General features: G+C 38.7%; 1 protein-coding gene across 7 annotated transcripts in view; it reads left to right on the top strand.

Annotated features, from left to right (window-relative positions):
* ARFGEF3 (ARFGEF family member 3) overlaps positions 1-27,011 on the top strand; it is an 87,290-nt gene that overhangs the window by 11,857 nt on the left and 48,422 nt on the right. For 2 of the 7 annotated variants that reach the window (XM_030447869.1, XM_030447867.1), the window contains exons 3-9: positions 6,075-6,156; positions 7,515-7,646; positions 16,207-16,275; positions 18,841-18,972; positions 21,082-21,204; positions 22,772-22,814; positions 23,808-23,886. In XM_030447869.1, the coding sequence (XP_030303729.1) occupies positions 6,075-6,156; positions 7,515-7,646; positions 16,207-16,275; positions 18,841-18,972; positions 21,082-21,204; positions 22,772-22,814; positions 23,808-23,886 (660 nt within the window). The remainder of the gene's footprint in view (positions 1-6,074; positions 6,157-7,514; positions 7,647-16,206; positions 16,276-18,840; positions 18,973-21,081; positions 21,205-22,771; positions 22,815-23,807; positions 23,887-27,011) is intronic. The other 5 variants (XM_030447872.1, XM_030447871.1, XM_030447870.1 and 2 more) reach the window with 4 other exon arrangements.

Raw genomic sequence — 27,011 nt, 5'->3', positions numbered from 1 at the left:
TTTGTCTTGCTCTAACCACTTTGGCAGTCTGTTTTGACTGGTCTGTCATAGCATCCTGTGTGACAGACCTGCAGAGGAAAAGGTAGGCTGGTGAGCCATGGCAAACTCAGATAAGTAGAAAGGTCATAGTAACCCAATGTGCTGAATATAAAGGCTATTTACATTCTCATGACTCATTCTGCAGTTGACAAAGCTGACAGTCACAGAGTGAGGTAGCTCAGGAAGGACAACCTGTGCTCCTGGAGGTACTAGTCCCAGATTACACACTTGGTTCTGTTGCTGGTCTTTCTGCTTGACCCTAGACAGTACAGTTGGGATTCAGTCCAGATACCATGCAGATACCGTACCGGTGGCAAAAATCCGGATAGCCTCAGTAGGAATAGGAGTAAGCCTTTGTCCTTGGTGCTCTCTGCAGTACTTGGTTCTACACATAATGTCCCACACTTACCAAATGCTGTTTCCTCTAATGAAGTGCCTGTCAGTGCAAATGGCAACTGGCTTCTAGTGATCTTAGAATATATATATGTGTTTGTTTGTTTGTTTTAATTGGTCCTCTAGGTCAGGACAGAAGGGTGGTTGGCACTCTGTTCTGAAGGGAGGGGGCTGTCATCTTGTAATATTAATTTGTTCAGTACAAGATTAGGAAAGTTTTTTCATGCCTCTGAAATGTTCTGTGGTGTAAAATCATTGTTCCAGAACCTTGGTTTGCAGTGACTCTCACCATATCTTTTGCATAGGTGAGCTTGGGCAACAGCAGCAGGTAGAGAGTGATCCCAGTTTTCCCCTTGTCAGGGAAAGAACTTTACAGCCAAGAGCTCTTACTAGTGCCTTTTTTTTGGCTGGTTGGTTGGTTGATTTTGTTTGGTTTTTCTGTGGTAGGGGAGGTGGTTGTTTGTTTGTTTGTTTACACCGAGTTGTCTTTTGAAGCACTATTGTGGGGCATAGGCAAACAATGCAATTAGAGTGGATTTCAGTATAGTATACCAGTTAATATCTGAGCACCTTTTTCTTCTCTATCATTCCTTCTTTATACCATCTCAATTTCTATTTTCCTTCTAGCTTCTGTTTTCTTTGGTTTGCTTCATCTGTCAATGCCCAGGCTACCTTATCATGAAGCTTTTGACAGCTTATCCTACTCCAAGTCAAATGTGCTCCCTTCCTTTCATGCCCCCTCTATGTTGTACCTGGCTCATTTCATTCAAGGTTAAGTTGATGCCGTGGTTTGAGTCTGGCCAATAACAAAAGGACCACGTAGCCACTCACTCTCCCTTCCTCATTTTGAGATAGCGAGGAGGAAATGCACCTAAAGCCTCGCAGGTCAAGACAAGGACTATGAGGGTTCCTCTCACCAATTATAGTCACGGATAAAACAGAGTCAGCTTGGGGAATATCATTAATCAAATCAAAATGGGGCAAAGAGAAAACAAAAACCCAGAGCTTAAATACTTCCCCCCACCCCTCCCTTCTTCCTGGGCCTGTTTACTTTCTCCCGATATCTCTACCTCCTCCCCACAGTGGCACAGGGGAACAGGGAGTGGGGGTTACAGTCTGGACGTCACAGGCTGTTTTCTGCCACTCCTTCCTCCTCAGGGAAGATTCCTCACAGTCTTTCCCTACTCCAGCATGGGGTCCCTCCCACAGTCCTTCATGAACCCCTCCAACATGAGTCCCTCCCACGAGGCACAATCCCTTGGGAACAAACTGCTCCAGCGCACCACAGAGCCACGGACTAGTTCAGGAACAGTCATCTCCACAGCTGCAGCTCCACAACATTTGCTCTGTGATCCTTCACAGGCTGCAGGTCCACAACTTCTCCAATGGGATCCTTCACAGGCTGCTTCACAATTGCCCCGCTGTGGTCCTTTGGGGTCTGCTCCGCTGTGCTTCTCCATGGGTTGCAAGGGACTTTCTCCCTCTCCTGCCTCACAGACCTGGGTCTCTGGCATTGTTCTCTTTTCTGGAGTTGCTCTCTCTCCTCCCCCTCTTCTCTTCCCTTGAAATCTTACCGGGTATTTCCCTGTCTTGAATATGTTAATTGCAGAGGCACACATCTATTGTGCCCAAGAGCCTCAAATTAGCCAAAGGCGGAGCTGGACATTTTGGAGCTGGTAGAGCTTTCACCAGCTACTCACAGGAGCCACCCCTGAGGCTCCCTTCCCCACTACCAATAATGTCACATCAACCCAGAACAGCTGGCATTTGTGCCTAAAACTGTATGTGTATACACGCCCACACCTGCATGTATCAGTATGGAAACTTAGGAGTTCCAGTTGGAAACTACTTTCTGTATCATAGCACAATGGAAAACATTCTTAAATGTGTACCAGCTTATTCTGAGAACTTCACTTATGTGAAATGTCTTACATGTGTAGCACTACAAAACCTGAACAAATTAACGCTTGAGAGTGTAGAACTTCAGACACTGGAGTAAGCAAAGAGGTTCCATGGTGTGGGACCATGCAAAACTGAATGGAATCATCAAAGGGCTGTGAAGTGTAAGAGAACCTCAGTCCCTTTCATCATTGCACTCTGAGATCAAGTTCTGGTCTGTTTCATCTGTACAGCCTTATTGAACTGAGTTCTTAAGTGTTAAACCTTAGTAGGGACAGATTGTTTTAATTTACATCATCCTTTCCCATTCTGCCTGAAGGTTACCTGCCATGTCCCTCTGTGTTCTCATACTAGCAGATGATACATTTAAATGGCAGGTTGAACTGAAATGTGGAAGATGCTCGAGCTAATCAAACATTGTGAGGTATCTCTGCAGGTGTTTCATAGCTGTAGCATGGAAATGCTAAAGATTTAATTGACCAAGTGTGTAACAAGAACAGGAAATGACACAATGGCAATTCATTTTCTCTGAGAATACAGTGGGAACACAGGCTGTGGCAACCTTAATTAGATTTTGAGTTAAACATTCTTATCAAAGATGGGAAGTTCAGCTAATTGAATCTATTCTAATTTCCATCCTCCTGTTTGTCTTTTCTTTCTTCATTTTGGGAGGTATCTGAAGAAACAGCTCTCTTTGTCTTCTGCTGATTGCAGTATGTGATGACAGATGGCAGGCAACATACTGATGTGCAGGGTACACATAAGCCAGAGGAGCTCCCACCTGTCTTCATTATAATGAAACTGAACTGGATCTGCTCCAGTGACTTATGACAGCCTTCTCTTTCACCTCTCGTTCCACTTTAATATGATAACTTTGTTGTGTATTAATAATGTTCCAAATGTTTATATGCTGTTGCAGTAAACTGTAGAAGGACTAAAAGAAAAGTGATGTTCTGCCCTGAAAAGGTGCAGGTCTAAATAATCAGCAATCTGTAGCATCCTTGCAGTTAGTACTATACACTATTGTGATTATTTTTTTCTTCATTTTTATTATGTGGGTCTGGCTGATTGAGCACCAGTTAGTGGACAGGTACCTTATTTTGTCACCTGCTGATCTACTACTTTCAAATGTGAGTTCCCCCTGGACAATTATAGTGACAACATTTAAGAATGAGAGGATGTTAAAGTGACAACGTAGAAGTTGGTACTTAAAGGTACTTTGTGGGTTAGAGATGTATTTCTGTGGCACCTTCGTAAATTATAAAGTCCTGTCACGATTGACCTCCATGCTACATATCTTCCCAGGTCCAGGCAAAGCTGGCAATAGATATTTACCTGGTAGGCAGCTCTTTACTGGGTAGATGATTACTGTCTGAACCCTGGACTAGATATTTTGGCAGTTTCTGTAGATCTGGATGATATGATGCTTTGACAAAATATTTCTTAGATGTTCAAGCTATTTTGGATGCTAAACTCACAAGTTTTAAATCCTTTGCGTTAGTCTAGTCTGATTCCAGAAGTGCTCAAGAAAGGAGCTTTTGAGAAAATTGAGCTTTGTGCCTGCCTGTTTCTCAGAATACCCTAAAGGAAGCACATGGTTAGCTTTTAGTTAGAAACCTTTAAGATAAACATGTAGTCTCCTTCAAGCTCTTTAGAAATCTGTGTAATGAATTTTTCCTTCAAAAAGCTTCTCATGGTGTTATGCCAAGTGGCCTTTTAAAAATTCCTGTAACCTGGGAAGACGGTACAAATATGAAAAGACCTGCAGATTCTTAAGAGGTCTTTGCCAAGTACAGAAGCTTACTAGGTTGCTTAACTGAACCATGATTGTGATGCTGAGATCTTGAATTTATCATTGAAGGATGTGATTGCATTTCAAAGAGCAAATAGCAGTTTTGTGCTCCTTGGGGTGTATTGTGATTGGTGCTTTTTTTGGAAATGTGGAGAGAAAGGAATACCAACTGAACACACCCAAAATACAGTTGAGTTTTGCAGGGAGTCCTCTGCAAGCAGGATCTGCTGAAGGAGTTACAAGCTCACTTCCCCAGAGCTGAGGCAGCCAGTGGTTGGTGGTCTCCATTTAAGTTTTTTAAAGAGCAATTTAAGGTTGTAGACTACCAGCTGTGGAGGGAGGTTGGTAGCTTATAGGCAGACTGTGGTGAGGTATGACTTTAGGTAGACATAAATGTCTAACAAGTGTTCATAACCATATGAATCATAAATGCTCAGACAATATGTCTGAAACTCCAGTACTGCTCTTATCTAGGGCTTCTCCTTACCTGGTTGTGAAGAGAGGATTTGCAAGAGGAAGAGAATATGCACACTAGCCAACTGCAGGTGTTTCATTCATGTCAGAACTTGAACCTTTACAGTTGTAGGAGAATTGGTCAGTACTTTTATATGTACTTTTGAGCAAATAAAGTATTTATCATCGAGTCAACTGAAACTAAGTGACTTCAAGTTGAAGGCATCTTACAGGAGTAAAAGAGAAAAACCTTCCTTTTGCTATTTTTGTAAATCAAACATCTTTGACTCTGTTTTGAAAGGACAGAGTGTTTGGTTATGTATTTGAATGCATTGAGACATGACAAAGAAGAATACTTCAGATGTAACAAGTCAATGTTTTTTGGTTTACAGTTGGCTAAGAAAAGACTCAGCCAGTTGTTTTCTGTTCCTTCTTACCTTGCACACACTTGTTTCCATGGGGAGAAAATTAATGAAATTCCAGGATGGTTCCTAGGGGTATAAATCATAAAATTGGAGTACTAAGTCTCTTAAGGGCTGGTGCAGCAGGGTTTGCCATAAGCAGGGGTGTCTGTACAAATGCAAAAATAGACTTTGTACAGATAAGTGCCTCATGATATGTGACCTAATGAAGTGTTGCAAACCTTCAGGGAGACTGCAATTGGACATAGGCTGAGTATCTCTGATCAGGAATGAGTTTCCTGCCAACTTGCTTGAAGGCTTTGTGGTTACTAGGTGTTCTTCAGATGCAGCAGCCATTCCCTGATAAGGAGAAAGGAGTAAAGAGAGGAGTCGCAGCTCCAGGCACTATTTGGTTTGGTCACCCAATTTAAAAAAAAAAAACAAAAACAAAGGTATCTGAGCACTGAGCAAAAGTGTCTAAAAGACTATCCTAATTAGTGATTTATTTTTATATTTAAAAATTGTGTTATTCTAACCAAAGTGCAACTTAGTTGTGGTTCTGACACATGCTAATTCAGGTGAAAACCAAACTTATTAGTATACATTTGCTTTTGTCTATACAATTGTTGGGAGCTAACATGTCAGGCCACACTGTACTGTAGAGGAGGCCATAGACCAAAACTGGACTAATAGAAAGTGAATTATGAAACCACTTTTCTGGCAATCTGAATATTAATTAAGCAGAGGGTAAATGACTGCAATGTAATGCTTATCACACTGAGTTAAGGACCACTAGTCATCTGTGAATCCCTTTTTTAAGCTTTGTACATTCATACATGCACACAGAGGGCTAGCAGTTGGGAAGTATTTTGTGGAATTCCAATTGAAAGGCCATTCCTAACAGTATGCAAAAAAAAAAAAAAGGCAGCTTTCTTTAGAGGGTAAAAATGCTTCACAGAGTTATGAAACTTTCCTTAATTACTGAATGCAAGTGTTACCTTAGTGAAAGTGATACAGTCCTTCTAGAATAGTGTTCCTTTGAATACCAATTTTAATTACATTGTTCCCCTCATTTTTTTTTTCTTAATTTTCATCAGGGAGAAGTGTCTCCTTCCTCTCCAACTGGCTCTGGAATCAAAAAGCATGAAGCTGGCTCAACAGGCTCTAGCAGGGATGCAGGTATGGCTTGAGAGTTGAGGATGTGTTAGTGTGGGTGTCAAAGAAATGTAGACTTTTCTGTTTAAAAATACAATTGAAGAAGTGTCTGTCCTAAATGACAGTGTTCATGTTTCTGTAAGTATTCAGAAATTAGAATGCAAGTAAAGGCTAGTGATTCTGTAGAAGCTAAAAATGCTCTACAGATACGTGGGGGTTCCTGGCTTTCACTACTGAACAGGAGATTGTGTGGCTCTATGCTACACTCAGTAAGCCTTGCCACTGCTCAATGTCTTAGAAATTAAACTGACCCAATCCTTTCTGTTGTTTTGGGTTTTGTTTTGTTTTTATTAGAAGAGAGGACTGCAGTGCTTGAAAGGTGGAGAGGTTGATAAAGAATTTGGGACCTGCATTCTCAATGAGCGGGCACGTTCCAGAGTTTTTGTACACTGAAGAGAGTAGGAATAGCATTTGATTTGGAAGCTTATGAAACTGCAAAATAAATCAGCAGTGCAACACAAGCAACAGAAAGACTGTCTTGGGTTTGACAATATAAAAATCAAAGCTGTTACCTTTTTTCTAATTGGACAAATAAGTACATATCAGTAAGTAAGACAAATAAGTACATGTGGAAAAGGCTGGTACACTGCTGGGGTGTGAAATGTATGTCACCATTTTCCAAGAGGAAATTTCTTCCTCAGAGGACAAGCATGAAGTTGTTTGGGGAGTGTAAGCATGTAAGTGGATCATCCAGATTCACTTAATTCAGCATATGAGATGCCAGGCTTTTGGTTAGAGAGTGCTCCACACTGGAGCACAGTGTGGTTGTAGGAGGCTCTTGCTAAGGAAAAAAGGCAATTTCTGAAATGTTTCTTAAGTTACTAGACTCTGCCAGAAGACACTTACTGCCTGCTTGCAGTGTAGTACTCTGCTCCTGCTATGAGATGCTGTGCTTTGTGTTGCAGATATAGTGGGGGATGGGGTGGGTGGGTGTTCCACAAGGGGGGTGTGCAAGGGTTCCACACTTTCCCTGCCTCTAAGGTGTAGGGAGGTTTTGCTGAGGCCATTACTTGGACTGTTCTGTGTTCCTACGTCAGTAACTGATGTCTGCTTTCTTCTGGACACAGGAGAAATGGGTTTGGGAAAGATGTTACTAGAATAACAGCTGCTTCAAAAGATGTTAGCTGTCCCCTTATCAAGGAACAGATCTCCCAATTTTGCAGTACTTTCATACTTAATTATTGGATCAGTTTGAAATTTGTACATAGGAAACATAGCTACTATAGTACCAAACATTAATAGGTTTAGGTGTAGTAGTTCAGAGCAGAACTGGGCAGAGGCAGTTTTGTTTCAACCTGTACATTTCCATTTTCTCTCTGCAGAAGCTGCTGTCTGATGAGAGGTTTGTATCCATGGAGACAGACTCAGATGAAAAACAGTTGCTTAATCAGATGCTAAATGCCGTCAAAGTGACTCCTTCACTCAATGAAGACCTACAGGTTGAAGTGATGAAGGTTAGTGTTTCACACACGTCAGTGCTTGCAACAGAGGCTGCCTGACTGAATGCTGGGGTTAGCAAACAAATTAGCTGTTGCCTTGGAAATCTTCACCTTAAGGCAGTATTTGATTCCCACCTTCCTGCTAGCAGATATCAGTTGTTTCTATTTCTACTTGGCTTGTGTTTCACTGGATTAAATAGGAAATGGTTTATATTAAGAGCCAGTGCACTGGTGGTCCCAGTGCTAGCAAACAGAAACAGGACCATCAATTCACTCCATACTTCACAAATAAATTACTTGTAGATTTGAAAAGTCATGTTTGGTATTGACCTTTCATGTTCCTGGGGTGTTCTGGGCAGAGTTTGTAATTTTGAACTGTGTATGCATAGGTTCTAGTTTATCAGCTATATGTTTTCCTTGTAGAATTGTAATGATGGGCCAGGAATTATTTAAGCACCAAAATGTGCCTCAGCTAGTGTAATGAAAGAAGCTATCCTTTTGTATACTCAGTGAAAGCTTCCACTTCTGGAAAAGCTTTAGCACCCTTCTGTGTGTGGCTCAGCTGTCAGAAGGTGCTGTTTTGAAGGGGAGATACTGTCAGTATTCCTTGCCCTGTCACAGGCTTGGTTGTGACTTGCCACTACTGGTATAAAAGGTTGATTTCCAGTGCCTATATTATTTGTGTTAAGCAATATGGTGGTGGATAGTTATCAGATGTTTGGGTGTAAACTTTGTCCCACAGGATTGGTTGTGCTATTGCTGATCACTTATCAAAAACATTTTGGAGCAAACCAGAGGTCTTTTTTGTATGTTCACTGTACCTGGTCCCGACTGACATGTTTGGATCACTTGACTTCTGAGTGCACAGATTAGCTACTTTATTTCTTTCTTACATGTGTCATACTTGTTCTAATTAATATATGTTACCCTCTCTGAAATGGCTCTGTACTACCTGTACTCTTTGCTGCTGAAGACAACTACCTGGGTGCAATGTGCACTCAGTGTCAGACTGTGCGAAAGGGGGAGGCTAGCAGCAGAAAAAAAGGAGTATCCATGTGGGCTGCTACTCATTTTATGGGACCAGGCTTCTGCCCATGTACAGCCTTTACCTATGACACCAAGATCTGCATCCCTAATCCAGAGTGGCCATTTTCTGCAGCTTTTGTTCCTCCAGTGGGAAAAGGGCACTGTTAGGAAATAGCACTACTGAACCAGCAGGTCTCTCTTGGTATGCAGTAATTTTTTGCATGTCACTATTTTACTTTCTTGAGTGTTGCAGATTCAGAATCTAAATGGGCACAATTTCTTTGAGAACCACAACATGCATCTGTGGTACATTGCCTCCGCAGTGAGAAGAATTTAAGTGCTTTATTTCACTATGGTTATGAGTACATATCTTATCAAGTTGTCTTGATATGTGAAAAGCAAAAAATAAAATAATGAAAACCATGAAACACCAAACCATATAAAACCCATGCCAAAACCTAAGATTTTATCTATGTACACTTTTTTAGAAAAGAAAAACAAAACAAAACATTATAACTTGTATTTTGATTATTTCTCTTTTAAATCTTTCAAGAGACCAGAGGGCCAAAACATATTGCAATCAGGGCAGTTAAAACACAGTGCCATTAAATGCGAGTCTTGCCTAAAACTCAAATCAACTAGACATATTTTTATATCTTAGCATGAAGGTTACAGATGCCATTGCAACACTTGAAAATGTGGTCATTAACCCAGGTCAGACTGAATGGCTAAAGCCTTTGAGGGCTTTTTCAAGCAGCTGGTCTCAGCAATGCATTTAAATCCTTGAATCTGCTAAAATGTGTCCTCAAGGCAGCATATGGCCGTACTTTAGACGGTGTTATTCCATCCAGAGGATATTAAATACATCTTTATCCAGTGCAGATATTAGACACCCCTGAGTATGAGCAGGTTTGTGTGAAACTGGGTCAGCAGTGATACTGGCCTGGTTCTCTGTGACTTGCTGTGCATTAGCACCGGTCTTGCAGATACTAGGAGTACAACCAACAAATATTTCACAGAAGCCTTCAGTCATGCAAAATAAATGTGAAAAGAGGTACAGAGGAGTCCAGACTGGAAGTTGTTGTCATGTGTTTTGGTGCAACAGCATAGATATAACTGATAAACAGAGATGGAGAAGACAGTTTAAGAATTAGCAACCCAATGACTGGTGCTTACTGCTTATCTACATATTTTAATGAATATATAACTTTAGAATAATAGATTATTTTTTCTCCTTCAATGTATTTTATCCACAGCTTTATTGCAAACATTTTTCAATGTCATTTGCAATATAAATTGCAATCCAATCTCTTTCTGAGTAAAGAAGCACTGTGTTTCAAATAAAGTAAAAAATAAAAAAGTGTTCAACTTTATTTGCATGTTTTAATCCAGAACTGCTTTAAAATTTATATTAATGAGAAAACAAAATAAATTGTTGAAGATTAGGAGAAGAAAGTTTCACCCAGATGTGTTCCTTAGTTCTTATTATGGTGGTACCCGATAGAAGATGTCATAAGCAAGAGCTAATTTTTCTTTACAATTCTACGATGTGTTAGTAGTCTGCACTGTCAAAGAGGGGAGTCTGTGTAGACTTGCACAATGCTGTGTAAATAAGACTTTTGTAAGATCAGTCCTGCCCAGAAATGCTAGCTAGAGTTCTTAGTGCTTCCTCTGCTTAGCTTTTCATAACTTTAATTGTTATAAAGTAGAACAACTATATGTCCAGACTCTCTTGGGTTTTATTTTTTTTTTTGGTCTGATTAGTTTTTTTAAGTAATTTTATGCATGTGCTTAGTTATAAGTAACCAGGTTAACTCCAATGGATTGAGTGACCTACCTTGCATGTGTCAAGATAAGCTAATCCTTTCCCAAAGTAATTAGAACTGTGGTAAATGCCTAGTGCTCATAATCAAGATTGTGATTAAAGAACTCCCTTGGTTCTTAGGTGCCTGACTGTTGAAGCAGAATTCACAGTCTTGAATTAAATAGCTGAGCTCTTTCCTTAAATGGGTCAGAAGAATGAGAATGATAACATTCTGGTTATGGACAAATGGATATTTGGTGGGAGTTGCCTAAAAAATGTCAGTAGTTAATACTGTCTCTCAAAAATCTAGCCTCATTCCAGGATCCGTGGCTTTTCCTTAGTACCTTTTTTCTGTGCTTGAATTCATAGTCCTGGACAATCTCTGGGGATTTGGGTAGCCAGGAGGTTTTTAAAATTTAAGCAGAGAGTTGGTCTTGTCTCTTGAAAGGTTTGCTGGAGTGGAAAATCAGGCTTAGTTTCTTGCCTGTAGAAATCCTGGCTTACTGAGGTTCTCCTCCCTAGAGCTCCTCATGTCTGTTTCTTGTGAGAGGGGGAAAATATTACAGAAGCTTCGTGTAGCATGGTGGTTAATGTTGGAACTGCAAAACATGCTTATGTTAGTATCTCTTTCCTGGATGCAGGTCAGGAGATGCCCTGGTATAGGGTGAAAGCCTCTGGCAGGCCAAACAGACTGTGAGGTGCCACTTCTTAGGTTGTCTTCAGGCTGGCTTCTTGCCAATTAATGCAGTGAGTTGAAACAGTAATTTTAAATTTGCTCTTGTAATAATAAAGTACATTGCTATGCTGAAAGTTCCCCTCATGCAGTTTTGGTGGAACTTTGCATGTACCTGAGGGTGAGGAAGTTGTCTTTCCCCTCTCCTGTCCAAAAAATTCCCTTGTTATCAAGAAAAGATGTCCCAATTTTCCATCCAGAGGATATACCAGCTCTGGGTTTATTTACACCCATGTGTTGACATCCTTTCTGATCATTTTGGTAATGGATGCGTGTAGCCTAATTTTTATTTGAGAACTCTCAACTTTTGGTTGGCATTTTTCAGTTTGGTACTTGTCTTTTTTCAGTTTTGTTTTACTCAGATATAGCTTCTGATTCATAAAGTAATGCAGTGAACCTAATTAGACTGTAACTTAAGAAGTGAGAAATGCCATCTTTAGCAGCACTACTCAGACTTTTTTTTTTTTTAATCTTGTCTGCCTTTAACTTTTATAATTCTAAAGACAGTGCCCCTGTCAGAGCTGTTGAGAAAACCTATTATGTATCTGTTAAGCAATTATTTTAAATAATTTCTTTCCCTGCTACAAGTGTACTACATAAGCAGAAGTTTCACTTGGTTTCATACTGCCATAAATAGTGTTGAGCAGTAGTTCTGTTTTAGTCTGGTGAATTAATGGGCATCATATTCTGGGAGCGTACAGCATGTCGGCACAGATAATGTGTGAGGTTCTCCTATACCAGGCTTTTGTTTGAAGCCCTGGTGCTTTCATAATGCTGAACACCAATTGCTGCTGTGTTAGCAAGGCATTCTAGGATTTTACTGATTCATGGGAGACACCTCCTTCCTTTCTCTCTGTAATTAAAATCTGCTGGTTTGTACAGTGATCCGTGGTGGCACAGTGTACATTGGTTTATTAACACACTTTGTATCTCTTGCCCTTGTTTTCCTTCAAGGCCAAAGAATCTGACATGAGCAGGTTACTAGTTATTCTGCCAAAGAGGAGGACACCATCTGTCCATACTATTTTGCAGAAATACTGGATGACTGCTTTAAATGTCAAATTACTGAACAAGATAGTGGATTGTCCTGCTTTGTCTTCTGGCTGGGTTTTTCCTCCTGGAGGGAGGATTTGAGAATCATCAGAGCGTACATTGCGCCAAAGTTTAGAAGCCTGCAAGTCAAGTAAATCTGGAAAGGCTCCCTTCAGGAATCCCAAAGAGATCAGAGGTTGCTACAAAATGTAGCGCTCTAAGGACTAGAAGAAATGTTAATGTTCAGAGGGTTTTTCCAATGGGACTTTTGCGTGCTGGAACAGAAAAAGGATAGCAGTAGTGTATGGATGTTGGACTGGGCACTTGAATGCAGTGAAGTGCTGAAGTGTCCTCGGATGATGACAGATACAATTGCTATGAAGTTTTGTACCTTTTCCCACTTTCTCTGTTTTGGGGGATACTACTTGCTTTCTTACACACCTTGTTTATTTGATGTGACTCCCCTGTAAAATCTTCAATGTAAGAATTATCTTTCACTACAGATATGTGCTAAGCAGCTGGGATATGTGCTAAGTACCTGGCTAGCAATATTTAGCAGCCTTATAGTCTGAAAATATTCCCTCCTTTGCTCTCTTTAAGAGTCTTCTCTTAAAATATGGAATGGGTATAATAATATGGAATAGATATAATACCAATTTAATTACATTGCAGTTGAAACCCTCTAAATTTTCTGTCAATTGACTTTCGTTATATCATCAGAAGCACCTTTCTGTTTTCTTTTTATCCTATTTATTGTAAAAACTTTGTGTGTTCACTCTTATACTGCAGTTTGTAGCCCAGGACTCCAATAGGAATTGTATTTCTTGTTCCATTCCAGTCACGGCTTTAACAGTAAAATGAATGCTTTTGCAATGAATAAACCATTTATGAAATTTGATCTGATGTGGGACTTTGAAACTATCCCTACAGTCATGTCAGTTTTTGTTTGTTTTGGTTTGTTTTGGTTTGGTTTTTTTAATTGTATGAACTCTAAAGTATAAGATTTCATCATAGTTGAAGCTTATTTTCAATTTTGTTTGTACAGAAGCTGTTATTAGGAACTACTCTTTAATTTTGTTTCTGCTTCCATTATCAGTGGTTGCAAAAATAAAATGACCTAAGAAAACCTAACTTTCTTCTCTTTATATTTTTTTAAATAAAATAGAGACTGCTTGAGTTAGTGTCATGAGTAGTTAAGCCTGTGGAATACACTTTGTGAAGACTTGATGTTTTAGGGGATCTGAGTGGTTAAGTTTGTGGGTTTTCTTTGGTCTTAATCCTTTTTTTTAATCCAGTAATCTAAAAGAGAAGCCTGCTGTCTTCCTGTTTGTTCCACAGAAGTGGGAAGACACATGAGCTGAGTGTCTGGAACATCGCCAAGACTGTAAATGAGCCCTGCAGCAGCGCTGATGGAAATCATAGCTGAGAGCAGTCTTGTGCATTGGTCAGAGACCATCTTTCAGATCTCACAAATCATTTGTAGCAAGTGGAGTAAGAAAAGAATATGCTGGGTGATAACTTGTTATGCTTCTGTCATTTGATCACATCAGATCATATGCCCTTTCTCTAGCTTGTAGGTTCCCAGATCTCATTTTGCACTAAGCATAGCAGCCTTTTTTGCTAAAATTACGTAGAACTTCATAGCAAGGTTTTGGTATCACTTCCTTACTGCTCTTGATGCCTAACTTTTCTATAAATCACCTGTTACAAACAAGTTATTAGCATGCATGAAAGAAAAGAAGCATATATGCTCTAGATTTTCATAGTTCAGTTCCATAAAGCTAGGAAATTTGGAAAAAAAAAAAAAGGGAGGGGGGGACTTGAAGGGGAGGAGGAAAGGGGAGGAGAAGAGATTTTGAAGGGCAAGGGCTCCTAAGAATGCCTAAACTGGTGTGTATCTCCATGTGTTATAGTAAATGAATTCCAGGTTGTGGCCTGCAGAAAGCATTAGGTATTAACAAACTGTACAAGGCCGAGATGGTACAAGAGAGCAGAAAATCCCATGAAGCAAACAAGGCTTTACAAGTATGGAAAATCAGGACACACAAAACTCTGAATAAGATTAGTCATGGGCCTGGCTGCCCATTTTGGCTCTTAGCATGATAAGAAGAGATTTGTCAATGGGAGGTGACAGTTGTCTGTCTCTGGGTTTATGAACTGTGTGCTACATACACAGCAGTGTTTTTCCTTAAATACTGGATATATTTTTTTAGCCAGCTGCTGAGCTCTCACAACTATAAGAGATGTCAATAAAATTTCAGGGTAGTTAGTAGCTGACAAAGTGGAGCCCAACAGCTGGATGCATGGCTGATAAATAGTTTAGAATCCACATGGTTTTGAAGTTTAAATTCTGCAGGTGTAGAGTGAACAGCAGATGGAAATAATAATCCTTATGACTTACATACTTATTAAGCATATGAGATTATTGAAGGTTTTTATAACTGTTCACTTTTTAGCTATTCCATAGGATTTATTCTCTGAACAGGAAAAAAGGTACCACTGTTCTTCCTCACTAGTACTTATCCATGCCAGAAAATACAGCTATTGCAGAGAAATTTGCAGAATTGGTATCAAGAAATACAATATGCAGCATTCATAATATTTGTAATAAGAAACAGGTCAAGGTCAGATGCTGGCACTCTATAGTTTGTATTGGCCATGTATAGTTTGTAGGGTATATAGCACTTTTAGGATAAGAATATCCATTTGCCCATTTCAGAGCAAAGAGAAACTCCAAAGAATGTTGTTTCAGAAACTTTGCTTTGCTCTAAAACTTAAATATTAAATATCTGAAAGAGTTATTATAGTCCAGAACTATTGTACTCCGGAAGGGTAGCATGCCCTTTTCTGTTCTCCCTAGTATTTATCTGAACTACGCAGCTCACATTTATGAAGGACTGAGAGAGTCAAGGCAAAATAACATATAAAGGCAAATATAAAATTCCCTTAACCCACCACTCAGCATTTTTTTCATTCTTTATGAACACTCTGAGATGGTTCTAGAGACCATTACTTCATAGAGAGATGATACAGCTTCTACCCAAGAGGTGATCTAGTTGGCTGCTTCAAGTTGTTACAATTTTCTGTCATTGCACTATAATGTGGAAAGTGCATAACACAATAAAAGAAATATTGTGCTTTTTCAGGGACCTAAATCCAATAATCTTCCCAAATATGCATCCCTTTGCCTTTGTTTTTTGTTTGTTTGTTTGTTTGCAAGCTCTGAGCAGATACATGGTGGCCAAGTTGTTTGTTTTGGTTTCTAGGATAAGGAGGTTAAGGAGATTACCCCAGGGTATTATTGCATTAGCAACTGTCATAGAACCTACCCATAAAATAGCCTAGTACCACTGAGAAGCAAGTAATAAATAAAAGAAATTGTTTGCAATCAGTAAAACTGATTGCCCTGAATCAGTATCTGATTATCAGTACCTGATATCAGTATCTGATGCCCTGAATTTCCTTGTGTGCCAGAGAACAGTAGTTAAGTGCTGAGAAAGTTGTAGGGACTAATACATTAGTTTTAGTGTGATTGATATTTTCCTGGTACACTTAACAAAAAAAGCTCAAGCTGTTGTATGCATTTTTTTTCCTTTCTTCTTTGTTATACTGATAGAAATGAATGGAAGGAATGATTATAAATAATGAGAAGTTTGTATATCAAATATGAGTGGATTTTGGCCATTGAGTCTAAGGCCAGAGTTGATCATTGCGTTGCCTTTCCTTCTATGGTCAGCTGTGTAGTTAGTAGTTAGTGATAAGTAATTCATTGAGCTGTCCCGCTGGGACCAAGAGTTGCGACTTCTAAGGAGGAAGCAACTCGGTTGTGCCTTCTCCTAGTAACATGTAGTGCTAAGAAGCTTCTGATGTATACTCTAAAAATGGAAGGGGCTGTGCCTAAAAGCACATGGGTGTGAAAGGGAGGCAATAACACATGAATCTTCTTTCTTTTTTCCTTCCTTCCTCTCTTTTGATTCAAGGTCTTGCTCTGTATAACATATACCCCCACATTTGAGCTGAATGGGAGTTCAGTGTTGAAGATTGCTGAGGTAAGTGCCTCTGTTGTACCATTGCTTGTTTCATGTAATGTTTCCCTGCTACTTGGAGTGTGTCTGCCATACATGCCCTGAAACTGAAGTAGTTCAAATAACAATTACCCTCGTAAGCACAGGTACTAGCTTAAGTCCAGTGTGAAGAAATAGCTGCAAGTTGGTCAGGGCTGATAGGCTTGCATGGGAAGGTGCTTTTGGAAACTGACTGACAATAGAAAAATTTCATTGAGTTCTCTATAACAAAGCAATGTGCTGATTCCTTACATGGTGCAAGTCTAAAAGTTAATGAAGTTTCCTTCATAGAGATGTGTATGCCATGATGTGCCATGTTAGCACATGTGCCACAATGTGCCTTGTTAGCCTTGTGTGTATCTTTTTCTAATAGATCCAAGTAAAAGATTGCACCTCTAGATACATGGTGTTGTCCTGATGTAAATAGTCACTCTTCTCCCTGTATTCAATTATATTATTTTAAATTGCAAAGGAGCTTTGGCTGTAGAAAAGTGTACTTGCAGGTCTATTAAGTGAGCCTTTGTAGATGGATGATATTTTTAGTACAGTGTGTATCAGGCCATGAGGCTGTTTGCTCAGGTTAGAGAAGATGCGAAGGACACACTTTGCAGTATATTATAAATTGTTACCATGGTAGTTTCCAAATTGAAAGGTTATGCACCTGTCCTGTGCTCCAAGTGTATGTAGACATTTAGAGATGTGTTCTTTCTCAGGTTTTGGTATTTTGTGAAAAAGGAAAATGTTATTTGAAAATAATCTGACTTTACTGGCAGTTACAGTATTTTCTAAGTACAGGAATAAAATTGGCCTTGCGTTGTCACATTGAAAGCTGAGAATGGGGTTGTAGGGATAACAGGAAATGGGGAAAAAAACATCTGCCAGTTTGTAATAAATTTGCTTTAAAATGCAGGGGTACAACATAAACTGTTCATGTATATAACACAGGATTAAAAGAAGTAGTATGCATTTCAGATGTATTGCACAGTATGGCATTTGGTTTCTTTTGTGCCATGTGGGAGCTCCAAATCCTTAAGATATGTCTATTTTTGAAGGTCTTTGTGAGCCACACCTGTAGGTGTAGCCACAAGTTTGAATTCATATTTAGAGCAAGCTACAACTTAAGTTTTACTAAACCCTCTTTAAGTCAGTATCCCAAATTGAAAAAAATACAGCTCATTTCCTCTGCTGCAGTTTTTCTCAGCAGACTTTCTAACATGCGAGACAAAAGCTGATGAATACACCTTAGTGCACTACTGTGCTGTAGTTAATTAGCTCCAGCTTAGACAAAATGCTTGCTGGGGAAAGTATTAATGGCTCTAAAGCCTTCAGGTTTCACTATTGAAGAGCTCTGCCCAAGACTGAGGAAAATAGCTCTTGAGTCATGGTCTGTATGCTATAAACTGTATCAAAAATTATATTTTCTGTTCTCTCTGTAAATTTGGATAACAATAGGCCTGTTATTCATTTAAAACATCCTGAGGAAAAATGACAGTTTTCTTTCATAGATTGGAATTAAACTGTGCTGTTCTTGGTAGCTGTACTTTATTTCCATTCCGAAATGGCTAGCCTAGCTCTTAAAATCCTTTGCAAGTATAGTGGTACAGGTGAGCACAATAATAGTTTCTTATTTTCTTTTAAAATGAACAGGAGTCCTGATGCAGGATAATGAAATGTGCCAGAAAACAAACAAAACTTCCTTACCTTTAGAGAATTGGAACAAGCTGTAATACAGAACATGCATGTTTCTATTAGAGTGTTTGGAGGTACAGCTACTTGGTCTGTGCACCTCAGGAAAATACTGCCTCAGTGAATGCCTAGGTCTTTCTTATTAGCAAGTTGGGCCAGGCACAGACATACTTCCTCAGGTTCTTTCTGGTCAGGTTTTAGGTAAGACAAAGGCTATAACCAGTGGAATCAATATGCATTTTAATTTATTTTCAGTGATATATAAGCAGCAGGAAAGAGAAAATTATTTCTGAGTTCAGCATTTGCTTAGCCTCAGCATTTAGCATTCTGGCTTGCTCTTAAAGGAAAGGTGACAGAAAGGAGCTTTCTGGTACAGTGCCCCTGCTATATGGCATTTCTTTCAAAGTCAGTCCCTTAGTTTTTCCTAGCCTGCCCTCTGTAGCAAAGTGAAGCCACTGCAGAATTGGAAAGATGCTGCCTGTGTCACTGGTGAAAGTCTCTGAGGACTCTCTGGCACACAAGGCTATAGTCTCACCATTTTTCATTGCCTGATCGTTCTCAATTCAAATAAGTGGCAATACAAAACAATGGCATGCCAGATGTTTCTGAAAATAATCAGCTTCAGATTTTGGAAACATCCAACATGGAGTACAATTTTTTTGTGGTTTAAGTAATGAAAACAGACTAAATTTTGCCATGTGCACTTTCCCATGCTTGTCTAGACCCCTGCAAGGAAGTTTAGCTTGTGCTGTGACTGCTGCTTGGGTTGATGTGTGCATTTGTTACTCCCATCTACCTGCTGGAGGTTTGTGTTGTTTGACTCTGTTGTGTTTCATTGCTGACCCTTCTGTATTTTGCTCTTAGTTGTGTTTTGCATGCCATAGAGCTGGAACTCCCCGAATGCATGAAATTATGAAAGTGTCCATTGCATTCCTCCTTGGGGCCCTGAGCAATCACATTTTTACTGGTGCTTCTTCATCAATGGCTTTCCAAAAGGTACCTTGCCCAGCTGTTTTAGAGCACAGGCCTTCTGTAAGATCAGAGCTTAAGTGGATTGTACTGTTGCTCATCAGCAAGCAGGGGGAGGGGAGAGAAAAAGGAGAGATCAACCATGCTCTTTCCAGAAAGTCAGCCTACCTACAAGAATCATATTTCTTCAATTAATTGCAGTACTTTAGTAGAAGTCTTACAGCTTGAGAGAATGGTCTCAGCAGCACTGGAATGGTTTGGCCTCTGTGAAGGGCTGTACATGGGGTTCCCACGGGGTTCAGGTGATAACTGAATGATGGACAGAGTTGGTACAGGCCTACTTTGAACTTAAAATACCATCTTCTTCACTGGCTGAGTGACCTCAAGTTAAATAAAATCCCTTATTTGTAGGGGAGGTGTGTGTATTATACGAGTAGATTTTGAAATGTTTAGAAATGCCAACAAGAATTAGATAGGCTGTTGATCTAGTCCCTTATATCCTGCAAATGCATTTAACTTTAAGTTGTTCTAGTGTATTGTTAAAGGAGATAATCAGTCTTAGTTTCTGTTATTAACATAGTGTTTTTAGCATGACGTAATGAGAGATATACATATACTTGAAAAGATCTGGAATGCTATCTCTCAGTGTATTTGGGAAATAAGAGAAAATAAAGCAAAAGCTATAATTAAGTGGCTTCCATGTATCATGTCTTATATCACTCACTTAAGATATAGTTTGTATCCAAGAAACTTGGTCATGTTTTCTTGTGCTTGTGGCTTCACTGAAATGTTGAGATGCAAGGTCACCCAAAAGGAAGAGGTCAAAAGGGTCTTAGGAACACACCCATGTTGTTTTCCACTCTTAACACTTGCAGAAGTGTAACAGCAACATGTTCATCTTAAATTTTATAGCCTCAAGCCCTTAGCCTTTTATTCTTAGTCAATGGAATAACTTGTTTGCATTTCAGTAGGAGTCAGAAACAATCAAGTATCTTGTCTGTGTGCCTGTGTCAATACTGATGAGCCTATATAATCAGACCCCTTCTATTTTTGCCTTTTAAAAACTCACCCTCATTAGGGAACTACAAAAATGGCTTTACATAATATAATATAATATCCTTCTCATTAGAAAACATACACCGAACTCTTATGTATACTCTTCATGCCTATGATTTATACTATTTCTAATTACTTTTTTTTTTTTTAACACAGCTAGATTAATCTGTATTCATGGTTCTTCTCATTAGCTAGATATCGAAAAGATGGCAGAATAAAACCATAAAGACTGAAACATATGTGAAAAGTCATTATGGGGTTTTTACAGCAATTTTTGATGGTAAAACTCAGTGTAGGCTGAAGGACTAAAACTGCTTCTTTGGGTCACGTTCTGAGAAGATTGTAGTGCACAGTTTTGTCACAAACCCACTCAGCTGCATCAAGGCTATTAGCCACTGTGTATTTGTTATGCAGCAGTTACAGTGGTTACTACAGTTCTATCAGCTCTTCTGGGGACTAATACCTCCCAGAGAAAATCTTATCAATAATAGGAACTGCATTCTGCCATGTGCTGACCCTGGGATCCTAGCCACATTTTATTTTGGGAGCTTATAAAGCAATTGTTTCTGGTTCTTATGGTAAAACACTCATGTGTTTTCAATGTTAGGTTTTCAGCTGTGCTGCAGTATGTAATCATTAATTATAAAAATAGTGGCAATATTTAAACATAAGAAGCAACAATCTTAAAGGACTAAAGAGTGTTTCTATTGAAGATATAGACTTTTAGAGTGATAGTTACAAATCAGTATCTAGAAATAAAAAATTGAAACAGCATTTAGAGAATTATCTACATAGCAAGGGAAGTGCCAAAATCGCTTGGGTTTGACAGAAGGGGAAGACTTTGCCAGTTCTGCTTTACCATTCCTGCAGCTGTGAGGCTGATGCATTGCATACTGCTTCTAGATGCTCCTCACTCAGTTTCCCATGTTTCTGAATGCTTCTCAATGTGCTAACAAAGCAATATGAAAATAGTAAGGAAGGCTGACTCTCTGCATGTGAGAGACCTTGGTATCCTCCTAAAATGTGTGACTGGTAAGTTCCAGTTGATATCTATGTGCTGCTATCTTGTTTCCTCATCAGGTTTGCATTGAGACATATGTATCTAGCTGTCACCAGCGGAGCATTAACACCGCTGTGCGGGCAACCCTCAGCCAAATGTTGAGTGACTTGACTTTACAGTTGCGACAAAAGCAAGAAAATATGGTGAGCCTTCTGGCATCAACAAATGGTTCCGTGTCCATGGCTGCAGTGTGTTATACTCGCTTGTTGTGCCTTATGGCTTTTATTTGACACTTGCACAATTCATCCAGCTTTTTTGACTCTATGCCTGCCTCAGAGCAGCCTATCACAAATGCAGCTCTCACGTTGTCAGCTCTGCTGGCTGACTGGTTTTTCTCCCCTTCCATTAAACAAAAGAGGCTTTGTTCTGGTATCAGACTGCCCTGACCTTTTCCTGTATTTATTTTGTTTGCTTTCCTAAGGGCCATTGAAATCCTTTTGCAAAACGTTTTTGCATGGCAAATATTTAGGCAGAAAAAACAAATTCTCAGCTAAGGAAAGGGTAATTGAAGCTTTTCTTCTACTTTTTTTTTTTTTTTTTTTCTTAGAAGATAATTTAAGTTCATGAATTCTTTGCTTGGTTTTTAGAAAAAAATATTTATATAAAATTTTTATTTATATAAAAATTATTTTATAAAAAATATTTATTGCACCATAAAAATCCCCATAAAAATCCCATTTTTACTAACACTGTTAGTAAATGTTAGTAAACTGTAAATGTTCTAGTACATGTGACATTACATTGGCTTCTTACATTTGTTTGTGCTGCTTTGTGTATTATATTATTTTAAAAGGTACTATTTGGAAAATACGGTTTCTATTTACTAGGAAATTTTAAGGACTGGAGTTGACTTATTTTGTTATGTCTGTTTTGGGTTAAGGTGATCAACTTTATTATTTGGCTAGATTATTTCTATCCTAATGAGCACCTGCAGACCAGAATTAATCTGTTTACTTCAATGCAGTTTCTGGCTGTGCTAAGTAGGTTCATTTTACTACCCAAAACTACTAAGACCACACAAAAAAACCCAACCAACACAATGAAACAATAACCAAACACACTACAACTAGAAGTTTTGACATTTCAGTTTGGGTCTGAAAGTTAATCTTGCTAGTTCTGCTCTTACCTGAGGAGTAGGTTAAAGTACAGGAGAGCTGCATTTAGTTCCTAACAGTTTGTTGCTGATGCTTGAGAGGAGAATTTGTCTTGACCCCTTTGTGCACTGATAGGAAGAGTCCTATAATGCAACTGAATCAAATGATGTAAGAAGTCGTTTCCATTTCCTGACTGCCATTGTGTTGGCACTGTAACATTAACAGTGACAACGTGATAACTGCTCTAATACTAAATTGATTTTGGTTTCTAAGTATTTTGTGAAATCTAGACTATGCTTTCAGTTATTTTGAATGCAACTTCTGTACCTAGTTATTACTGAGATTTTTAGGTGTGGGAAATCTCTTAAGGACTTAAAAATCCTAGTTCAGCTCAATGAGATTTGAATTCCTTAAATCTAAATGACTATTAAAACAGAACTTACGAATTTTTGAAAATGTTTTACAAAATCTTCACTTAAAAAACCCTAGCAACCAAAAAGCCCAAAACAGATTGAGGACATGGATTTGTTAAGAAAACTCAGCTGTTAAAGTGTTGCTTTTACAGTGTTTTTCTGCTGCTTCCATTTATTACACCCTCTTTGTCTTTCTTCCACAGACAATTGAAAACCATGACACCTTGCAGAAGTTCAAGAGTCAAGGTATAGTGACTCCTTCTAATCCAGCTTCTTTATTCTTCACTTCCCTTTGATCAGCACAGTACTGTTTGATGTTACAGGAGTTGCATTTTCAGGATTTCTTACCTTTTCCATAGTTTGATGTTACCTGTGGCAAGAACTCAGGCCTGTTAGTTCCCGGTATTTTCAGTCTTCATTTGGGCCATGGTAACAGCATTGCACTCAACATAGTTGATTACAAATTATTGTCCCAGGGAGCTAACTTATGTAGTTCATGAGTTTCAGTGCTCTGGAGGAAGTTTTAGTAACTGGCTTCACTTCCTAAAATGAAACAGATTCAGAGTAGGATCTGGAATGTGTAAGTTATGATGTTACTATCTGTCAGGCCAGAGATGCATTTGTGTGACAGCAGCTTTTTAAAGTGCATCATTAGCAAAGTTGTGTTCACCCTTGCCAAATTATTATTTTACAAGAGAATTCTTTCTACTCCTGTACTGGGTTAACATCCACCATCTGGCCTGATAGGTAAAAGTAATCCCTGCTTTTAATCTTCTAATTGGATTTCTGCAGGAGAACTTGTGTGGATGGAGGCTAAGATCTTTGAAGTGCACAGGCATCCTCTTTTAAGGTCAGGACCTGATCAGACATCAAAGCCTGTGTAGCAGAGAGAAACTACAGAGAGATACAGAAATTTTAGCTGCTATTTAGAAGTACTGGAGCCAGTCCTTTTCTATTATTTATTTATATACTTATTTTACTACCTGAACTGGATTTCAGCTACTCTTCTGAAACTGTGTGTAAGCAATAAGTGCTCTCTCTGGACTTAATACTATTGTTTTTTCTTGTTTGGGGATCACCTTCTAGTCTAGTACATTGCCTACTGTATCTTCTCTATGAATTTTGGCTGCCCTGCTCATTTTCCAGAAGCTCCAATCAATTCTGAAAATCTTTGCAGTGATTTCAGGTTTTAAGCCAGCTACACATATGTAATGCCTCTGATTTTTGTCCTTTTTGGAGGTACTTCAACTGAGTCTCTTTGTGACGATGTTGTATCTGTCCTCACTGTGCTCTGTGAGAAGCTACAGGCTGTCATAAAGTGAGTTACTTCAGTTTATAATTTTAATGTTTTACCTGGAAATCTAGGGTGACACTGTACTGACTGACTGTGACTGATTGTAGTTCTGGGATTATGGAGCAAAATTGTGCTTAAATGAAGTGCTTATTAGAGGAATTGTACATGATGCATTAATTTCATCATCACTTGAGAAGCTAATTCACCTTCTGTGTGCAGTGTTCAAGCTTTGAAGAGCTTCCCATAGAGCACGAAAGTATTGACAAATAGAAGTTTTCTGTCTCGAAAGCAACCATTGTAGGGAGAACAGTTACAAAAGACATGGAATAACCTAACAGAAGCATTTAATATGCAGAATGAAGTATTATGTCCTTCTTAGAAAGGCAGCATTTATGCAATTGAAATAACTGTTATTGTTAATACGTTCCTTAAATTTAGAATTATAATGCACTGTACATGCTTGGAAATGCTTGAGCATGACTTTTAAAATTCAGTTATTAAGGCCAGTAATAGGGTGTTGCACTGCATTAAAACACTAGAGTCTCTTGTGGGCCAATATTTTAACAATAAATACTTACTCATGAGCTAAAAATTAGTTCCTGTGGCATTCTAGCATGGCTTGTCTAATAATCTATTAAGAGATGAGCCAAAAAAAGCTTTAAGTGTTAAGAGTGGTGACAAACCAGCAAAAGCAATGCAAATACTATGCAGCAATTATTAAAAAACTAGAAATATATCAAGCTGGAAATATGTCAAAAGTTTTAGGGGAAAAACAAGTTATTGCTTCATGACATTGTTTCTATATCAGTAAAGAAAGATTTAACTTGCTACTGATGCCAGTTGCAAATCAACTGAGTTGTAGTGAAAATCTGAAACTATTTTAAATGTAGCATACTATTGTCAATTTGCCTGGACTATATGACTCTGAAAGTAGCCTGTGATGAGCTTGGGAAAATGGGAGAAATACAAAGGAAGCATATATCTGTACTTCTCTCTGTATGCTCTGCTGTTTTGCAGGAAGTCTATGGCTCAGGGACTGCCAGAGCTCAAGACAGCACTGACATCTTTGTGTGCAGTTCTTCTATAGTCTTTTCTTCCATAAGTGTCCATAGTTACACTAAGGCTTGACCAGGCAGAGTGCTCCATTCAGCATTGTTTAATGAATGTCAGTGTTTGGGAAAACAAAAGCATGTTTCTGAATTGCCTAAAGGAACATTGGGGTTTTTTTTTAGTTGTGTGCATAGCTAAAGGGCAATAAGAAAAGATCTTCAAAAGTGTGGATCTAACAACAGCAAGTGGCAAAACCTGCTGAAAGATTAATTGGATTTTGCCTACATGTGCAGCTATGAATGGCTATCATCTGAAAAGTATTGTCCACCAATGATAATCACACTGAATTACTGGTTATGAAATATCAAAATTAAAATACCTCATAGGATTTCTCAAAATCACTGAAAGTCTTAAAAAAGTAACTGCAATCCCAACTCCCCATAAAACTGTTCTAAATTAGAACAGATTGAGGCATGCTTTTGAATGAGCACAATAAAAAATTCAGAGGAGTAAAAAATACTCACTGAACCATGATTTACTTTGTGCTTGTGAGTATGTACCTAAACCTTAAGGATCTCTGTGTGCAAAGTGAAGTAGAGGATTCTGTATGAATCTGAGGAAAATAAATTCAATTAGGATGGCTTGTTAAAGAACTAATTCCATGAATGAGAAGCCTTTATTTCTTCCAACGTCAATTTTGGTATCTCCTTCAAAACACTGTTAGCAGCAAACAAAGTTTCTAACAAACTTTCTAACCTCCAGGTCAGTGAAGTGAGGTTTTAGTATGCAAATAGTGCCTGTTCTAATTTCTTAGACTGAAGATTAGTTTATTTCCCCCTAAGTTTCAAGATTATTATAATTTCATTTTGAGGGAGGCAAAGTTATGAGTGATGAAAAATGTTCAGGGAGGTAATTTTTTTTTTCTCAAGACCACTGGTAATGTTGGTGACTCTGGAATTTGTGGCAGTAGTGGTATGAACACAACAACTCCACTGAGGTGTGCAGGACTGCAATGTTCATTTCTTACTTGCAGGAAAACAATTTAGGAGTAAGAGGCACCAGGGCAATCAAGAGTGCAGGGAAGTGCTGTGCCTGTGTGTCAACTGCAAGTTTATGATGGTCTACACTAGGAAACATTGTAAGAAAAGCTGTCAGGGAAAAAAAAAAGGCAATTGTGTCTGGAATGTGTGTATCTTTCCAGATAGGGGTGGACTGTTGTGAGGTAAAGGTTATGACCTCTAAAATATATAAGCAGTTAGTAGTTTTCAACCCTCCATAGCACAGATTTAGAAGTCTCGCTTTAAGCCTTGGGAGTCACTATTATATGCATGTCATGGGAAACAGGTACTTGGGTGAAAATTCATCCATGTGCACAAAAGTAATTCAAGCAGTGACAACAGATATTTCTCGTTCCTTAACTGCAGTAAAGATAAATCCATTCTTCACAGCTTCCTTTACTGCATTACTTCAGCTCTAATCTTGGACCAAAAAAAGAATGATTAAATCCTGGTCTTACAAATGAAAACTAGAATGTGAGTGCAGTTGGCATAGGGAGCTCCTTTCATAAGGCAGACCTCAGCCCTGCTTGTCTCCTGAATCCTGCAGCTAATTCTGAGAGTAGGTAGAAGCACATTTTATGTTATAAGTGAACCAGTTCCAGGTGTCCACATGATCTTTCATGCTCTTTTGCATGAAACTCAGTTTGTGCTTATGGGTTTGACAGAATAACTGGCAAGGTCCTGAAAGGTATTCAAGTCATCACACAACTTTCTAGCTGTAAACATTGACTTTTGACTTTTGGCAAGAATAGAGAAAAAAAAAACCAGAAGAGAGCAGCCTGTGTTTAAGTTTTCTTCTTCCTCAAGTTTTAATTTCAAATTTGAATAATTATTTCTGTTTTGTTCTTCCTCTTTTTTCTCCACGTAGTTTTTTTTTTAAAAAAAAAAAGTAGTAGATCAGTTGCATGTGGTCAGTACAAAATAAACAAGATAATAAAAGTGACTGCACCATTGTAAGTGCATAGGAGGAAGCAAAATAAGTCACTGCAGTAAATTGTGGTATAATTTTCAAGTGAACTAATATGATTATTTTAGAAAATT

The sequence above is a fragment of the Calypte anna genome, chromosome 3 (genome assembly GCF_003957555.1).
Source record: "Calypte anna isolate BGI_N300 chromosome 3, bCalAnn1_v1.p, whole genome shotgun sequence".
NCBI lineage: Eukaryota > Metazoa > Chordata > Aves > Apodiformes > Trochilidae > Calypte > Calypte anna.
Note: the sequence above shows the minus strand (reverse complement) of the source record. Positions and strands in the feature narration are given on the sequence as shown.